This window comes from Lipotes vexillifer, unplaced genomic scaffold, assembly GCF_000442215.2.
Source record: "Lipotes vexillifer unplaced genomic scaffold, Lipotes_vexillifer_v1.1 scaffold21, whole genome shotgun sequence".
In the NCBI taxonomy this organism is placed as follows: Eukaryota; Metazoa; Chordata; class Mammalia; order Artiodactyla; family Lipotidae; genus Lipotes; species Lipotes vexillifer.
In genome coordinates, this window is record NW_006774065.1 from 3,084,597 (window position 1) to 3,103,317 (window position 18,721).

Here is an 18,721-nt window from a genome sequence, read left to right on the forward strand (position 1 = left end):
TTGTTTTTTAAAACCATATGGTTTACCACTAATTTCCCAAAGTTGCAATAAACTCTAAAAAGAAAAAAAAATGGCCTCATATATACGATGGGACTCAAATTTAGACTTTTGGCATCGTTCCCAAGAGAGAGTCCCAGAGAGTCAGTCGTGACAAGAATGGTGTGCTCAGTTTGCAAAAATCTATCAAGCTATACACTGAGTATATTTCCACTTTTCTGTATGTATTTTATACTTCAGTAAAAATTTAAATAACATTTTCTGCACTTTGTGTTACCCTCTTTAGGCATTTCTCTGATTTTTAATTTAGCAGAAGTCTCAAAAAAAAAAAAAACAGTGGCCTGTGACTCTCTCTGGACATCTGAGAGCCCGTAGAGGGCGCTCGTTCTGCACCGGAGACTTTTAAAAACAGCTTTATTGAGAGAATTCACCATACAATTCACCAGCTTAAAATGTACAACTCGATGGTTCTTAGTATATTCACAGAGTTATGCATCCTTCATCACAGTCAATTTTAGAATATTTTCATCACTGCAAAAAACAAACAAACAAACAAACCTGCCCTTTAACTATCACCTTCCCATCTCCCCATCTCCCCCTTCCCAAAGTAACCACTAATCTACTTTCTGTCTCTATAGATTTACCTATCCTGGACCTTTCATATGAATGGAAACAAACAACGTATGAACATTGGCAATAAATCTGATGCCCATCACCAAGAGACTGGTGAAGAAACTATTCAGGTGTTAAAATGATGTTCTTGAATGTATTTCATTATGGAAAAGCTGTGCCGTTCTCTGGGTCCGTTGTGTTTCTTCTATGGTCACAAGTTGGCTCCAGTTTTGTAAAAAAGAAAAAATGTATATATAATATTTATATGATTTGTTAAGGAACTGCTTCCAGTAGAAACTGGCTAATAGACAGTGGGGGGGGGGGAGTAAGTGAAGAAGCCAAGTTAAGTGCAGCCTGATCCTGAGGGGAACTCTAGAGCAAACATTATACCTCAACAAATATTCTGGGAATTCCCTGGTGGTCCAGAGGTTAGGGCTCCATGCCTCCACTGCAGGGGGCACGGGTTCAATGATCCTTGGTCGGGTAAGATCCCTGAAAACGGCCTGGCACATCCACAAAAAAAAAATTTTTTTGGCTTCAAAGAGACAGACAACAAATAAGGGGTGGGTGTGTGTGTTCATGTAGAGCTACAGAGAACATGAAACAGGAATGAGGTTGGGAAAGAGGAAAACATTTCAGAAAGTATATATGGAGATTCCAATTTTAAGTAGGGTGGTCCAGAAACTCCATACTGAGGTGATTTGAATAAAGCCCTGGAGGGCAGGGCGTGATCCAGGCCGCTATTTGGAGGAAGAAATGGCCTGGCAGAGGGCACAGAAGAGGCAAAGGCCCTGAGGCAGGAACACGCCTAGCATATTCCAGGAACCACAAGGAAGCAAGTGTGAGGCTAGAGCAGAGTGGGACTGGGCGCACAGAGTAGGGGACAAACTCAGAGAGGAAAGGGGAGGGAGGTGGGCAAATGACACAGGGCTTTGAAGACACTGTAGGCACTGTGGCTTTTACTCTGAGTGGTCTGGGGAGCCACTGTAGGGAAGTGAGCTGAGGAATGACTTGGGCCGACTTGTGTCTATGTAAATCGTATGCATCTTCCGGGGTGGAGGGGCAATATAGCTTCCCTCAGATTCTCAGAGGAGTCTAATAAACCATCACAAAACAAAGAACACGTGTAATGTTGGCTTTCCCTTTAATGGTGCCCCTTTGTCTTTGCAACAAGGCAGAAAAGCCTTTGACACTTTCCTGCCAGCATCGGGCGTGGTATTTGCTCTGGGGAAACCGGGACGGGAGGCAAGAGGGGGTGGGGAGGGCAGTAACCTCCCGGGGCACACCGTGGCCCAAGCGCCGCGGATATCAGGTCTCCCGGGCTCGCCCACCAGTACTGGTGCACCAGCCAGTGCTCGACCTCCGCAGGCCCAAAGCGACGAGGATCTACAGCCTTCCCCACACGCGGCCCCGAGCTCACAGTCTCCGCAGGAAGGGTTGGGCCCTGCCGGCTGGCTTTGCTGGGGCCCCGCGTTGCCATAGGGACCCTGGCAGGGCTTGGGACGCCGGAACGCGCGCTGCGGACTACTGTTGAGGCTGGAGGCTGCGGGCGGCGACTCCACCGCTCTCGGCCCAGGACTCCAGATGCAGGATCCGCCCCGCAGGAGAGCGCAGGTGAGCCGGCGTAGGTGTGACGAGGCGCGGGCTAGCGACTGACCCCCAGCCGTCTAGGCCCTGCTCCTTCCACCTTCCATGGTGGTAATTATTGTTATTCAGTATCAAAACAACACGAGTAGAGTACGCGCACCGAGTGGCAAAGCCGTCTTTCCTTTTTTTTTTTTTTTTTTTTTTTTTTTGGGTACCACGTGAAAACGGAAGCATACAATATTTGTCCTTTTGTGTCTGGCTTGTTTCATTCAAAATTTTTTCAAGGTTCATCCATGTTGTAGCGTGTGTCAGAATTTTACCTTTTTTTTTTTTTTTCTGGCCACGCAGCGTGGCTTGCGGCCACGATCTAACTCGCGCCTTGGCAGTGAAAACGCCTAGTCCTATCCTAACCACTGGACCGCCAGGGAATTCCCCAAAGCTTTCTTTTCCTATCAGGAGCTCTATGTATTAAGACCACAACCTCCTGTAGGGTAGAATCTACGTTCCTGAAAGTGTGGGACAGAGGATGAGTTACACTGATGAAGCATTAAGTATCACCCAATGACATCGTAAGAAAGTTATTAGATTCTGGGTTCTCCTATGGTTCTGAGTAAGCCAAGGAGAAAGTGTCAGTTTGGGGCTAATATGGCATTAACACCTTTCTGAACATTTGCTAATCTCAACTGTAAGCCCCAGTGTCTAGCTAAGACTTAAGTAATGTTTGCAAAATCTTCCTTGGATAAATGTATTGATTTTTTAAGTGAATTAACTTCAATATAAAGATTAATCATAGTACACATGGTACATGCAAATGGGAGAAAAAAGAAAAACATTACATTTAGGACCTGAGACTGTTTCCCTCTGCCCAGTTTTCACCCTGGCTGTTTTCCTTGCCTGGAGTGACTTTCCCAATTCCTAGGCATGATTGTCAAAATACGTACTAGCCAGTACAGTTGGCCAGCTTAGTCAGAATCACTGAGGCCCCTGCTGTGGCCCTACAGGGAACTCCTTCATAAGCAGGGCCCAATGCAAAATGAAAATGTGAGGCAGTAGCTCATACAGTATTAAGAATTTCAAAACAGCGACAGAGCCAAGGCCAAGTACATGCCCCTCTAAGGACCAGGCCCTGTGCAACTGTTCAGGTTGCACACCTGTGATGCTGGTCCTGGGTGGGTGGATGCCTCGGGCACCAAGATCTCCTGAAACCTGCTCAGCCCTGAGGTCATTCTCATTGGTCAATACCTCTGCCTGGGAATTTCCTGGCAGTCCAGTGGTTAGGACTTCGTGCTTCCACTGCAGGGGGCCTGGGTTCTATCCCTGGTGGGGGAACTAAGATTCCACAGGCCAACGAGGTGCGAGGTGCGGCAAACAAAAACAAAAACAAAAAAGTCTTCTGCCTGCTGATGGTTAAATAGTTCACTCTAGTCCCCCACCCCCATCCCCTCATTCCCCCATCCCTCCACTCCCCCACCCCCATCCTTGGCTGCTAGCACTGCTTGAGTGTGTGTGTGTGTGTATTTCCCATCTATGGAGCAGGATAGATGGTACCTGCCCAGGGGAAACAGAGATCCCCAGATTTGGAGACCATCTTTGTCACCTTGCACAAGTCCCCTGGAGACAAACAAATAGACATGAATGTCTGCACTGGGGACATGAAGAACATAGATGGGGGGCTCCCAGTCTGGGGAGAGACCCAAAGTCTCTCTGAAACCCCATCAGGCAGGGTGGGGAGGAGAGCCCTGGTCTGATGAAAAAACCTAACCAGGCAGACAGGAAGAGTGCCTAGGCAGAGGGCAGAGGGCAGAGGGCAGAGGGCAGAGGGCAGAGGGCGATCAACCATCCTGGTGTGCCTGGGACTGTTCCAGCTTTAGCACTGAAAGTCCAATGTCCTAGGAAGCCCCTCAGTCCCGGGCAAACCGGTACAGAGGGTCTCCCAAGAGGCAGTCTCTTTAGTTGATGGGCTCTCCTGACGGCTCACAAACCCCTGCAAAGCCAGCCCCTAGGCTTTTCTACCATCCTGTCCACCAGGCATAGGGGGCAGGACCCAGGGGGCTAACGTGTTGGGTGTTGAGCCAGTGGTGGTAGCGGGGGTGCCCCTGTGGGCTGTGCCATCACGGCTGTCTGCCAGCCCAGACAGAGTGGCCTGGCTAGGCCCCAGCTCCCCAGAGTGGGTTGTAGTGCTCACGACTGAGGGCTCCAGGCCCACATCCACTCTGGTTGGTCATACTGGTTATTAAATATGTGACTTTTACCCTCTCCTCCAGGGCAGCTTCTTCCTGATGTCATCACAAACCCCTCTGCTCTGTTGGTTTCCCTGGGTTCCCATCCCAAGCAATTGTGCCATCACATCCCCCGCCCCAAGGGGCCCCTGGAGAGGCAAGGGAAGAGAGAGCCTCCCAGGGGGGGGTCAGTCCAGCACAAAAGAATACCCCGCAAGGGCTGCTCATCTGCCCTGGGGACTCAGAACACACGTGACTCATCCCACTTGACCTCAGACAAGTGTCTCCCTGGGAAGCCCCAGGATCCTGGCATTACTTACGGCAAACTGAGCCCCTGATGTCCCTAACCCTTTGCCGGCACCCTCTGGCCCACAGAAGCAGCCACCATGCCTATCTCCAAGTGCCCGCCAAAGTCAGAGCCCCTGTGGAAAGCGTGGGACCGGAAGGCCCAGAAGAACGGCCTGAGGCACCAGGTGTTCGCTATCAATGGCGATCACTATGTGGGCAAGTGGAAGGACAACATGAAACACGGTAAGTGGGGGACCTTCGGGGGCTCAGGCAGTGAGTATGGGGTCTGGGCCATGGTGGGCAACCGGGGCCAAGGAAGCAGCTTGCATAGCTCACTGGGGATATAACATGTATCTCTGAGGAGTGAATGCTGACTTGGACCAACCAGGGGCCTCCTCCTGCTGGGGTTCTGGAACCCACCTCGGCCCTGGTTTCAGCTGAGCAAAGGGACCAGTAGGGGACAGAGCAGTCTTTAGGCACCAGCCACAGCCTCAGCCGGGACTCTCAGGACACCAGCTCATTCTCTACCTCTGACACCTGGGCTAAGCATGGGGCTGGCTAGCAGGAGGAAAAGGTGGCCCCCAGGAAGCAGCTTGCAACTGGGATTCTGGTCTTCAAATTCAGCCCTTCAAACCAGTAGTGGGGGAGGGAGGACACCCGCCATCCCCCACTTCCTACCCCCCCACCCCCTATACGTCCACCCCCCACCCCAAATGGCTGGAGCTCTGACTTTAACTGGGCTGGGCTCAGTTTAACTAGCAGGGAGTATGAGTATGGGGCTCTTTGTGATACAAACTAAGCCCTGAAGAAAAAAAATAGTTTTTATTCAAAAAAGGTGTTATGGCTTCTCAGTCCAGTCTTGCAATTCCAAATTCTCTGCTCTTAACCATTCTTCTCTCCTGCTTTCCTGCGTTAACTGCTTGAGTCCATAAAGCTGGGTCAGAATCTCAGCTCCAGTAAATATGACCTTGAGAGATCTACTACACTACTCTGAGCCCCAGTCTCCCCATCTGTAAAATGGGAATAATACCTATCTGTTAAGAGATGACATCTATCAAGTATTTAGCCAAGGGTCTGTGCAGAAGGGAACTTCTGGCGTGTTCTCGGGGGGCTGACCATGGCAGGGATCACTACTTAGAGCTTCCTTGTCCAAGAAGGCCCCCAAAGTTGACCTCACCCACTGTGTAACACAACACTCACCCTCAGCACTGACTTAAAGGCCAGGGTTTAAGTAGCTGCTTGGAGCTCTACGTGTGGTTAAAGATGTCTGCCTGCATGTTTCAGTCCTTGTGGGCAGCCTGCAGTGTGGACAGAGCCCTGAACTAGGAGTCAGGACCCTGAAGTTCTGAGCCTGGCTCTATTAGTGAGCAGCTGTGTGACTTTGGGTAAGTCATTTCCCATTCTCTGGACTTGGCTGCCCTACCTGTGATATGACCTTGTGGGTTGGTGTGGCCCTCTGAGCCCTCCTGTGTGAGTCCTGCCTCCCCTCAGACTCTGGAGGCATAGAGCTGATGGGGCTGGGGCTGCAGAAAGCAGATCTGTCAGAGAACCCAGGTCCAATGCCCCCTCTCTTGACTCACCTTTTGACAAAGCTGAAGTGGGTTGCTGTAGTATAAGCAGGCTGGAAGCAGTCAAGAGAGCCGTCATTCAGGGCAAGGATAGGGTGGCCCCAGTGGTTACCCAGACCACTCACTCCACTAATACTCATTGTGCTCCTAGTCTGTGCCAGGCCCTATACTGGGCATCTGGAAGAATCCCAACACTCAGGGTCCTTCCAGTCTCACTGACAACCTGCACAGTAGGTAATGTCCCATTTTACAGATCAGGAAACTGGGGCTCAGAGAGAGGAAGTGACTTACTCAAGGCCACACAGCTAAAAGTGGTATCATCAGGATGTAAAGGGGACCAGAGAGAAGCCATGAAAGGAGCCATGAGAACATGTTTGAGCCGAGCCCAGAGGATGAAAATGATTAGCCAGGCAGGGGGGAACATGACTTCTAGATAGTGGAATCAGAGATGTTGGGATGTTTTTCACTATTACGTCTTGTTCAAGGAACGGACTGGAAGCCAGTGGGCTGGAACACAGAGAAGGAGGGGAGAAAGGGGCAGGTTAAGAGGGCCAATCATATAGGGCCTCTTAGGCCTTGGTAAGTTCTGCCTTCATCTGGGAGACAAACAGTCTCATTGGACCAACTTGGTCACATGCCCTTCACTGAACCAGTCACAGAGGCCTGGGTGGATAGAATACACTGATTGGCTAGGCTTGCCAGGAGGAGAAGTCAGCCCCATGCAAACTTCAAGGACTGAGAGGGAGGGCTGCGTCCCCAAAGGAAGTAAACTAGAAGGACAGATGTAAATAACCCTTCATCCCCTGCAATGTGACTGGACCCTACCTCAAGGGCAAAAATCATTGATATCATCTTTTCTATTTGCAGGCATTGTCCTAAGTGTTCTACATATATTAATGAATTTAGTGAACAGAACAACCCCATGAGATACTCTTATCCCCATTTTACAGATGAGGAACCTGAGGCTCAGAGAGTTAAGTTACTTGCACTAGATCGAAAAGCTCACAGGGACAATGTTGGATTTGTTCCTGAGCTACCAAGGACCAAGACATGAGTTGGCGTGCATAGGTATTCTGCAAATATTGTATTCATCTCTTTGTTCAACAAATATTGGTCACCTACAACATGCCAGACACTGTTCTTCCGTGCTGGATATAGAGCAGTGAACAGAACAGACCAGTCTGTGCTCTTGTGGAGTGTACATTCTCCTGGAAGAGACAGACAATAGACAATAAATGATAAATAAGTGAATTATCTATTATGTTAAGAGCTGACAAGTGATATGGAAAGAAACAGAACAGGGTAAGGGATTAAAAGAAGCTTATATGTGGGCTTCCCTGGTGGCGCAGTGGTTGAGAGTCCGCCTTCTGATGCAGGGGATGCGGGTTCGTGCCCCGGTCCGGGAAGATCCCACGTGCGCGGAGCGGCTGGGCCCGTGAGCCATGGCCGCTGAGCCTGCGCGTCCGGAGCCTGTGCTCCGCAACGGGAGAGGCCACAACCGTGGGAGGCCCGCGTAACACACACACAAAAAGAAGCTTATATGGAATAATTTTAAACGGGATGGTCAGGGTAGGCCTCATTGAGAAAGTGAGATTTCAGCAAAGACTTGCAGGAGGTAGGGAGTGAGCAAATATAGAGGGAAGAGTTTTCCAGGCTAAAGGAGAAGCAGGTACTTTCGCCTGAGGCGAAAGTATAACAGGTGGGTTCCAAGAACAGCATGGAAACCACAGTGGTTGGAGGGCAGAATGGAAAACGGGAGTGGAGGACACAGAGGGGTTGGAGTAGTAGGAGATGGGTATCCGTGTGTGTTCAGGAGAACTGAAGAAATATGCAGAACATTTTCTAAAAATCCTGACCATCTGGTGTATCCATTCAGTATTATCCATTCAGATGAAGCTTGGGACTTCCCTGGCGGCGCAGTGGTTAAGAATCCACCTGCCAATGCAGGGGACACGGGTTCAAGCCCTGGTCCGGGAAGATCCCACATGCCACGGAGCAACTAAGCCCATGCGCCACAACTACTGAGCCTACGCTCTAGAGCCTGTGAGCCACAACTACAGAGCCCGTGTGCTACAAGTACTGAAGACTGTGCGCCTAGAACCCATGCTCTGCAACAAGATAAGCCACTGCAATGAGAAGCCTGCACACCACAACGAAGAGTGGCCCCCGTTCACCACAACTAGAGAAAGCTCACGCACAGCAACGAAGACCGAATGCAACCAAAAATAAATAAATAAAAATTTAAATTTAAAAAAAGATGAAGGTGAAACATTGAAGGGGCAGATTTCTACTTGGGGTCTGCTATGTCAGTTTGGCTTCAGGGCAAAGGGCTATAGAAATAGAACTTTTTTTGGGTTTTCCTGGGTGCTGGGGGTCTGGAGACCGGGCACAGACCCTGACCCAGTTCTTGAGTCTAGGGGCCCCTGAGGCCCAGGCAGACACAACACCTGCCTCCCGGCACCCCCAGCCCCATAAAGGCCATGTCTACCATGTTGGCTCATCTTTGTGTCCCTAGGGAAAGGAACACAGGTCTGGAGGAAGAACGGAGCCATCTATGAGGGGGACTGGAAATTTGGGAAGAGAGATGGCTATGGCACCCTCAGCCTTTCTGACCAAGAGACTGGAAAGTACAGGAGAGTCTACTCAGGCTGGTGGAAAGGCGATAAGAAATGTGTGAGTGGTTCCCATCATGCCCTGGGGTGTGGGCCAAGCTGAAAGCAGGCTGTGTGTGTGGGGGGGGGGGTTGGGGGGGGGGGTAATTCTTTGTTTCACTGTCTCACCACTTGATTATGAACTCCTTAAGAGTATCCTTGAATCCCTAAGATCTTGCAAAGTACTTGGCATGTAGTAAGCATTCAACAGTAATAATAATTCTTATCTATTGAACAACTACTCACTCCCAGGAATTATGCTAAGTAATTTTAACATAGATCATAAACAGAGGTTTAAAGAAACGAAATGGGGGGGTTGGGGTGGGTGGGAAGCAGTCAGAGAGGCCTGGGAGAAAAGGGTGGGGGGATCTAGGGGAGAACAGGGTTGCTGTGTGGGTGGGAGAAGGAAGGGGTGGGGGAACATCAAGGCTTCTCAGAACAAAACCCAGGAAACAGGAAGCAAGAGCAGAGGGCCCAGGGAGGAGCCCATGAAACCCTGTGGCTACAAGAAGCCAGCCAGGCTGTGAGGGGCCAAAGTCTCCTCCCAACCTCCCCACTCATTTCCTGGCTTTCTTTTCCCCTGGCATCCCTTTCTGAGAACCCCCCTTCTGTTGGGACTGGATAAGAGGTGGCAGCGGGGGTTTGGAAGAGTGGGAGCAAGAAAGAAAGCAAGCAAAAAAAAAAACAAAACAAAACAAAACAAAAAAAGCAAAAAACAAACAAACAAAAAAAAGCAAAAAATAAAATAAAATTAAATTAAAAAAAGAAAGAAAGCAGAGGCCACGCCCTTGGCCAAGAGAGGAAGGTCTTGAGGGATAGAAACCAGCCAGAGGCATGCCCCCAACCCATCAACAACTGAATCCTCACCATAGGTCATGGAGACAGATAATAATACAGTATTGCTATCGAACAACAGCTACTGTAACCCTGGAACATGATATATTGTAAACTCTCACATCAACAACAACATCATCATCACCATCATCATTATTATTCCTGATTTACTGATGAGGAAACAAGCTCAGAAAGGCGCAGAAGGTGAAGTGCCTTGCTTGGGGTCACACCACTGGCAAGTTGTAGAGCCCAGCATTTCATGATCTCTACTCTCAAAATGTTTATTGGCCAGTGGGGATAAAGCTCCCAAAATAAATATTTTACATATAATATGGTGCTAGGATAGAGGTTTTTACAGAAAGTCCAGAGGCAGTTCATTGAGAATTCAGGGCAGGCTTCCTATAGAAGGTGACACCATAAGATGCAAGGAGTTAGGGAGTAAAAAAGGAGAGGAAATACCAAAAGGAAGGATATAATAAACAGCAAGGTGTGTCTGCCCACAGGGGTGGGAGTGAGGCCTTGAAGGTTATGTAGGGGCTGAGGATGTTGAAGAGGACTTGGGCTGCATAACCCAACCTCTTCAGGGGTGATCTGCGGGGAGTTTGTGGTGATTCTCTGCGGCTGCATGATAAGTGCTTATGTCCATTTTTCTGGGGAGAAAGTCCGTAGCCTTGATCTGATTGTCAGGCACCTGCGACATTTAATAGGGTCAAATCAGAGTTGGGGAGACGGGGCAAATGTGATCAGGTAGACAACGTAAAGATCCTCCTAGGAGCTGTATGGCAGATGCATGGGGTCAGGGAAGAACGGGAGAGTGGAGGAGGTAGACCACTGAGAAGGGATGAAATGATGGTGGGCTGCAGGAAGGCAGTAGCACAAGGATAGAGGAGAATGGACGGCCTGGGAGATTTTTCGATATACGACCATCAGCTTGGATGTAGGGCTGGGGGAGGAAGCAGGGGAGAAGCCCAGGTGTGTGACTTGGGTGCCAGGGAGGATAGTGGGAGTTCCTAGTGGTGTGGGACGTCGTGAACAAGGACACCTTCGTGCTTTCAGGGCTATGGGATCCAGTTTTTCGGACCCAAGGAGTATTACGAGGGTGACTGGTGTGGCAACCAGCGCAGTGGATGGGGCCGCATGTACTACAGCAATGGAGACATCTACGAGGGCCAGTGGTGCAACGACAAGCCAGAAGGGGAGGGCATGTTACGCCTGAGTGAGTGCCTAGCCCCACCCCAAATGGCCTGTTGATCACGCCCACCCGGCCACGCCCTCAAGTCACACTCCTCTGGGCCCCACATGGCCACGCCCCATCAGACCAAGTCCCCGCGAAGCCCGGTCCCGACTGGGTTAAGCTGAATGACAGGACCCGGTCCTTGCCCTCAGGAAGTTTATACTCTAAAAGGGGAGCCTAACAATAAATATAAACAATTAAGACATTGTCTTATGGTCCTAATAGTCATAGCCTACACTTATACAGCCCTGAGCTCATTTAATCCACAATGCAATCCTATAAGACAGGTGCTCTCATCAACCGCACTTTACAAATGAACAAAGGCACAGAGAGGTTAAGTCATTTGCTCAAGGTTACGCAGTCCGTTCTGAGGTCAGAAGTGCTAAGGAATTCCCCTTGAAAACAGGAAGACATGTTGGAGAATGACAAAGGATTTGGGGTCAGGGCTGTTTAGATTGGCTTATGGTCAGAGACCGCCTCCCTGAAGAGGTGTTGTTTGAATGGAGAATGGAAGGAGAAGGAAGCGGGATATGTATTGCGCTGGGGAAGAACATTCCCAGGCAGAGGAAAGAGTTCTGAGCAGCTCGCATTTGTATCAGGACTTAATCCATTCTCTACAAAGCAAACAGAGCCAGCTTTTCATAAATTGAACCTTGTCACTGCCTTGCTTTCAACCTTTCCATAGCTCCCTATTGCCCTCAGACTCAGTTCAGAGGCCTGACTGTGGTCTGTGGGGCCCAGCATGATCTGGCCCTGCTCACCACTCCAGTTTCACATCTCCTCTTCCCCTGGACTCCCTTCTTTTTGGCCATACTAACTTTCTTTCAATTCCTCCCACTTTCTGCCTCAGGGCCCTTGCACTGCTGTTCCCTCTTCCTGGAATAGAAAGAAGATTCCCACAGGGACTTCCCTGGTGGTCCAGTAGCTAAAACTCCACGCTCCCAATGCAGGGGGTCTGGGTTTGATCCCTGGTCAGGGAACTACATCCCACATGCTGCAAGTAAGAGTTCACATGCCACGACTAAAAAAAAAAAAAAAAAAAAAAAACTCCCGCATGCTGCAACTAAAAGATCCTGCATGCCGCAAGGAAGATCCCCCAGTCAGCAACAAAGATCCCATGTGACACAACTAAGACCCGGTGCAGCCAAATAAATAAATATTTAAAAAAAAAGGAAGATTCCCCCAGATCTTTGCATTTGTACATTCCACCTAAAGCACATTCTTCTCATTATTCTCAGCACTTGCTTCCTTTCCTTCTTAGAACTAGGTGTATAATCTTGGGCGAACTACTTTGCATCTCTGTGCCTCAGTTTCCTCTCCTGTAAAATGGGAATAATGGCAGTACCCACTTCATAGGGCTATGGGGAGGATTAGATGAGGGAGTCTGTGTAAAGTGCTTAAAACAGGGCCTAGCACGTAGTAGGTTATCGATAAAGCTAGTATCATTGCCCCTCCAGACTGTGAACCTGCAGAAGGACTGGGAATGTGTCTGTTTTGTTCCCCACTGTTTCCCCAGTGCCTGCCATGTAGTAAGTAGATACTCTTGGTAAGGACACAAACCAGAGCCCAGTCTCCTGAAAACTCAAGATTCCAACTTCCAAAGAGATTTTTTTTTTTTTTTTTTTGGCTGCGTTGGGTTTTCGTTGCTGCGAGCAGGCTTTCTCTGGTTGCGGTGAGCAGGGGCTACTTGCAGTGCATGGGCTTCTCATTGCGGTGGCTTCTCTTGTTGTGGAGCACAGGCTCTAAGCACGCAGGCTTCAGTAGTTGTGGTGCGCAGGCTCAGTAGTTGTGGCACATGGGCTTAGTTGCTCCATGGCATGGGGGATCTTCCCAGACCAGGGCTCGAACCCGTGTCCCCTGCACTGGCAGGCGGATTCTTAACCACTGTGCCACCAGGGAAGTCCCTCCAAAGAGATTTGACTAAACCAAGGCACTGGGCAGCTGGGGTGGGTTAAGGGCAGCCACTCTGTCATTCTCAATCCCTTGTGCATCCGCCTCCGTGCCTGATTTCAGTGTGCATCTCCTAGTAGTAATAGCCTGCTTTCAGTGAGCACCTTCTGTGGCCCGCACAGTGAAGGAGCTCTAAGTGCACCGTTTCTAAGGCTTGGACTCTGGAGCCGGCCAGCCTGGGTTCAAATTCTAGCTCAAGCTCTTACTAGTTGTGGGACCTTGGGCAATTAATTTCTTTACACTCTCTCTGCTTCATTTTTCTCAGCTGTAAAGTAAGGAAAAAATAAAGCTTAACTAGAGTTATTGTGAAGCTTAAATGAGGTTTATATTTGTAAAACGCTTAGCATGACATGGAATAGTAAGTGCTCAGAATCAGTACATCCTTGTATGAGCTCAGCAAACTATTGGCCAAATCCAGCCCAACACGTGTTTTGTAAATAAAGTTTTATTGGCACACAGATGTGCTCGTTCAGTTATGTATTGTCCACGGGCTGCTTTTTAAAAAAAATTAATTTATTAACTTTATTTTTGGCTGTGTTGGGTCTTTTTAAATATAAATTTATTTTTTTAAATTTAATTTTGGCTGTGTTGGGTCCTCGTTGCTACACGCGGGCTTTCTCCAGCTGCAGCGAACGGGGGCTACTCCCCGTTGCAGTGCGCGGGCTTCTCATTGCGGTGGCCTCTCTTGTTGTGGAGCACGGGCTCTAGGCACGTTGGCGCACAGGCTGTAGAGCGCAGGCTCAGTAGTTGTGGCGCACGGGCTTAGTCACTCCGCGGCATGTGGGATCCTCCCGGACCAGGGTTCCAACCCGTGTCCCCTGCACTGGCAGGTGGATTCCCAACCACTATGCCACGAGGGAAGTCCCCACGGGCTGCTTTTGTGCTGCAATGGCAGAGTTGACCATGCCCAGCAGAGACCCTATGGCCCGCGATGCCGAAAACACTATCTGCCCCTTTGCAGAAAAAGTTTGCTGACCTCTGACCTAGAGTTCATCCAATACTCTTCTAAGTCCTGTCTGTGTATGAACTCATTTAATCTTCAGAATAATTTTATGAGTGAGGAGCTACTCTTGTCCCCGTTTTACAAATGAGGAAATGAGACAAAATGGTTCAGTGACTTGCTCAAGGTCACACGGTTGGTAAGTGTCTGAGCTGAGACATGTGGCTTTATTATTATTATTTTTACACCACCACCACCGCGATCCAATGGGAAGTGGAACTGATTCCCGATTAAGAGCCGGGGCTCCTGATATGAACAGGATTTGGTTTGAAACCCTGCCTCTGCCACTTCCTAGGTCTGTGACCTTGTGCAAATCAGTCAAATTCCTGGAGCTTTTCAAGTTCCATGTATAAAATGGAATCCTTCATCCTTCACAGAACTGTTTTTGTGAGAAGTGAGGTCAGAAACAGCATGGAACCAGGCAGAGAGTAAGTGCAGGAAAAACATTGCCTGTCAGTATTATTAGCTATATTTTTTAAGCTAGGAAACTATGGTGCTCATCTAAGTTCCGGGAGGTAGTGGAGGGGAGATGTGAACCAGGTCTGAAACCGGAAGTCGCTCACACCCCAGGGCTCTATGGTTTTCGGGTGGGCATGATGTCTAGCCTGGCAGTGGCGAGGGTCCAGCCCAGGGATATGTAGTCTGGCCTGGTTTTGTGGGCCAAGACCCCTGACTCCCTGTTCTTTCCCCCAGAGAACGGAAACCGCTACGAAGGCAACTGGCAGAGAGGCATGAAGAATGGGTGGGGGCGTTTCTTCCACCTGGACCATGGCCAGCTGTTTGAAGGCCTCTGGGTCGACAGCATAGCCAAGTGTGGCACAATGATTGACTGTGGCCGTGATGAGGCACCCAAGCCCACCCAGTTCCCCATTCCTGAGGTGGGAAGCTCTCCCGGATCCTGGGGCCACATGCAGCCCAGGGAGAGACAAAACAGCACCCACAGCCACACCCAGCCTGGCCGAGCCCAGCCCGTCCAGGAAACAGACAAGGTTTTGTTTTCAGTCAGGGAGACCCCAGGGAGGCTGGCAGTACCCCCCCAAAGCAGGCAGCGCCCCCGAAGGCTGGCAGCCTGGGCCTTCCATGCTCCCCAAACCGACCCCTGCTGCTTACTTCCAGGTCAAAATTCTAGATCCTGACGGCGTGTTGGCGGAAGCTTTGGCCACGTTCAAGAAGACAGAGGAAAGAGATTGATGCCAGGTGAGAGGCGGGCACACCTGCCACCCTCTGATGTGGTCCGGGGTCTCCTCTGGCCTAGGAGCTCAGGAGCTTTACCAGAGAGGGTGGGTTTCTTGCCTCCCGCAGTCCTGCCAGTCGCTTTTGCTTCCTCCCCTTCAAAACTCTTCCCTGCAGAAGTCCTGCCAAATCCTCCCATTTGCACCCTGGGCTTAATCGGATTGGAGTCAGGTGGTCTGCTCGCCCTGGAGGGGCCCCGGGCCTCCACTTGCCTGTCTGTCTTGTGGGCCCTTGTTCAGTGCTACCCGTCCTGGTGTTGGTATAAGTGGGGTCGAGGAGAGAGCATTGATACAGCATCTTGGAGACGCCAGCCCCGCCCACCCCACCCCCCTTGCCCCTGCAGAAAGAACACCAGCACTTCAGGAGGAATTGAAACCGGAGTCACCCAACTGCTCCGACTGGTGCAGCTCCCACTGGTGGAGCAAGGGGGTACTTGGGCACACACTCGGCACCCTCCGGAGGCACCTTGTTCCCCCCAGCACTGGATCATTCCTTACCAGTAGGAGGCCAGTGCTCCTTTCCCCTGCTGGCCTTAGGGATGCGTTTATTCTTGGACCCCATCCCTGAGCACCCCAGAATAAAGGAGAGCCTGGCAGCGTGAGCCTGGGGCCTGTGGTAGGTGGCCGGGGTGCGAGGGAGCCTCAGGAGGGGTTTCAGGTAGAGAAGAGGGGTCCCCATGGGTTGCATGAATTTACCTTGGGGCAGAAAGGGGTTGGTGCCTCCAGGTCTCTGATCTCTGACATATTCCAAGATAGAGCCCGCATCTGGTTACATTAGTCACTAAGATTTGGCATTAAAATGTGACCTGGCTTCTCAGCCTAACATAGGGGCTCCCAACCTTGGAGTCCTGTGGGAGATTTAAAAGCTAGGAATGTCCGGATCCCATGCCCAGAGATTCTCATCTGTCTGGGGTGAGGCCTGGGCCTTCAAAAAGCTCCCCAGCTGACTCTCTGCAGCTGGGGCAGAGAACCTCTGACTTACTGGCTTTGTGATCCTAAGTAAGTGACCTCAGTTGCCCCATCTGTAAAATGGGACTTCAGAGATCTCAAGAGGTGTTTTGAGGATTTTCTAGCAGATGTAAAAATAACAAATAACACGTATTAAGATTAGTTGTAAAGCAGATTTCTGGAAAAGGCTTTGTATAATTCTAGACAACATTCCTGCAAGATAAGAGGAACTCTTACATAATGGGTAGGAACAGGAGTTCTGCAGTGACTCCTTGAGTGTGAATCCCAGCACTGACTTATTAACTGTGTGTTCTTGTGTAGTCACCCAACCTCTCTGTTCTTCGTTTCCTCTCCTCTAATATGGGACAATAACAGTACTTACCACCAGGGGTTATTGTGGTTACTGGAAGAATGAAATAAGGTGTGGTTCTAACCCGAGGGAGGGTGGTTTTGTCCCCCTTCCTTCCCCGGGAACATCTGGCAAAATCTGGAGACATTTTTGGTTGTCACAACTGGCAGGGAAGAATTCTACTGGCACCCAGTGGGTAGAGGTTGTGATCCTGCTAAACATGTTATGATGTAAACACTCTACAGAATTATTCAACCCAACTTCAACGGTGTAATACCATGAAATAACCCTGAAATACCACGATGTTCATAAAGCCCTCAGCAAGTACCCAGCATGTAGTAAAGCATTCACTGATACTGAAGTTTTCTCTGCCATCTAAATCCCAAGCAGGTGGGCCGACCCACGGCATGGTTCTCAATCGGTACCTCTGAAGCCGGGAAGCTGAGCCTGGCTGCCTCTGGACACATAACCAACCACCGAGCGACTCAGTGCTAGGCCCAGCACTGACAGCTTTACACGGGTGCTCTCCCATGACCCCTCAAGAACCTATGAGGTGTCCTGCTATATTATTCGTGTCATTTTAGAGGAGGAAACTGAAGTTCAGGGAGGAAGTGACTGTGCTTAAACTTAGGCCTGTCTGCTCTTAAGGTGAGAACAGTGGCAGTGCGTATAGAAAACTACCATTTTTTTCAGAAAAGGTAGGATGTGTACTTGTTTATGTATAAAATCTCTAGATGGGAACAAAATAAACTGGCAACAATGGTTGTCTCTGGGGAGAATTGGGAACCTGGAACAGGGGAGGGACAGCAATTTTTCACCGCTGTGTTTGAAAGCTATGTATTACCTACCCAGGTCTCTGCAGAAGCAGGGAGGTGGGTATCTTAGGGGAAGGATGGAAGATGACTAGGTTTTCTCTGGGGAGCAGTGGAGATTTTCACACAGGGGCACCTGCCCCACCCTACTCGGTCCCAGTCAGAGGGCCTTCTGGGGACAGGGGAGGGGTGGGTCCTGGTGTATGTGATGCAGGACGGAGGCAAGAAGCTGCAGTAGGATAAAGGGGGCCCCCTCCCCCACTCAGCCCACCAAGCTGCTGTGGCCATGTCCAAGTCTGCACAGGACAAAAGCTTAAGGCCACACTTTCCCACAACCAACTTTCACTTCAACCAGAGCACTTGTGTTTTTATAAAACCACTTTCTGTATCAGGTTTATGGGACAGAATGAGCTGTCAAACACAAAGGCCCTCTGGGGCCAGGTGAGTAACATATGAAGCTGGGCTGGTGTCATACAATAGGGAGTGGTGGGGACTGTGGCAAATACATCTCTTGGGTAAGAGGTAGCTGCAACTCAGCTCCTGTTCATTGCTGCTCTGCAAGAAGGCGGGCCCAGTAATGCTGCTGCTGGATCTTCTGATTTCTTAAGCAAAGCCAGAATCAGTCTACGTAAGATTTTTTGAGTGTCTAGGCTCTGAGCCAGATTTCCAGGCTCAAAAATGTATCCTCTTTGGACATCAATTTTTGTCATCTGCAAAATGGAGAAAAAATTCCTCCCCAAATGCACAACCTGATCATACAGATGAGGAAATATCAGAGAAACAAGACAGAGGCAGCATTCTACAAAACCACTGGCTCACGCATAGCACAGGGGAGATCAGCTCGGTGCTTTGTGACAGCCTGGAGGGGTGGGATAGGGAGGGTGGGAGGGAGGGAGACGCAAGAGGAAAGAGATATGGGAACATATGTATATGTATAACTGATTCACTTTGTTATAAAACAGAAACTAACACACCATTGTAAAGCAATTTTACCCCAATAAAGACGTTAAAAAAACAAAACAAAACAAAACACTGGCTCAGACACTTCAAAAATGTTGATATTACAAAGGACAAAGAAAGGCTGTCCCAAATAAAAGATGACTAAAGAGACATGACAACTCAATGCAGTGCATGATCCTGGATGGAAAAATCACTACAAGAAAGGACATGATTGGGACAAGAGGGAAACTGAAAACGAATGTTGTTGTATTAGATAATAGTATCGCATCAAATTTCCTGAATTTGATCATCGAATTGTGGTTATGTAGAGGAATGTCCTTGGTTTAAGGAAGAAATCTGTAACTAATGCACATGGCTCAGGGGGAAAACATACTGTCATTCTCATTACTCACAGTTTCAGTATTTGCAAATTTGCCTACTTGCTGAGGTCAAACAAGGTGACCCCCTGCCTTCATTCAGCTCATGCTGTAAACAAGTATC

The 18,721-nt window shown here is 49.5% G+C and overlaps 1 protein-coding gene across 1 annotated transcript; it reads left to right on the plus strand.

The window, feature by feature from the left end:
- The first annotated feature begins 4,603 nt into the window (after positions 1-4,603).
- Positions 4,604-15,774, plus strand: MORN3 (MORN repeat containing 3). Its single transcript, XM_007448707.1, has 6 exons — positions 4,604-4,946; positions 8,787-8,944; positions 10,813-10,972; positions 14,634-14,818; positions 15,057-15,137; positions 15,517-15,774. The coding sequence occupies exons 1-5, from the start codon at positions 4,802-4,804 to the stop codon at positions 15,129-15,131; spliced, it is 723 nt and encodes a 240-aa protein (XP_007448769.1). The 5' UTR covers positions 4,604-4,801; the 3' UTR covers positions 15,132-15,137; positions 15,517-15,774.
- The last annotated feature ends 2,947 nt before the right edge of the window (positions 15,775-18,721 follow it).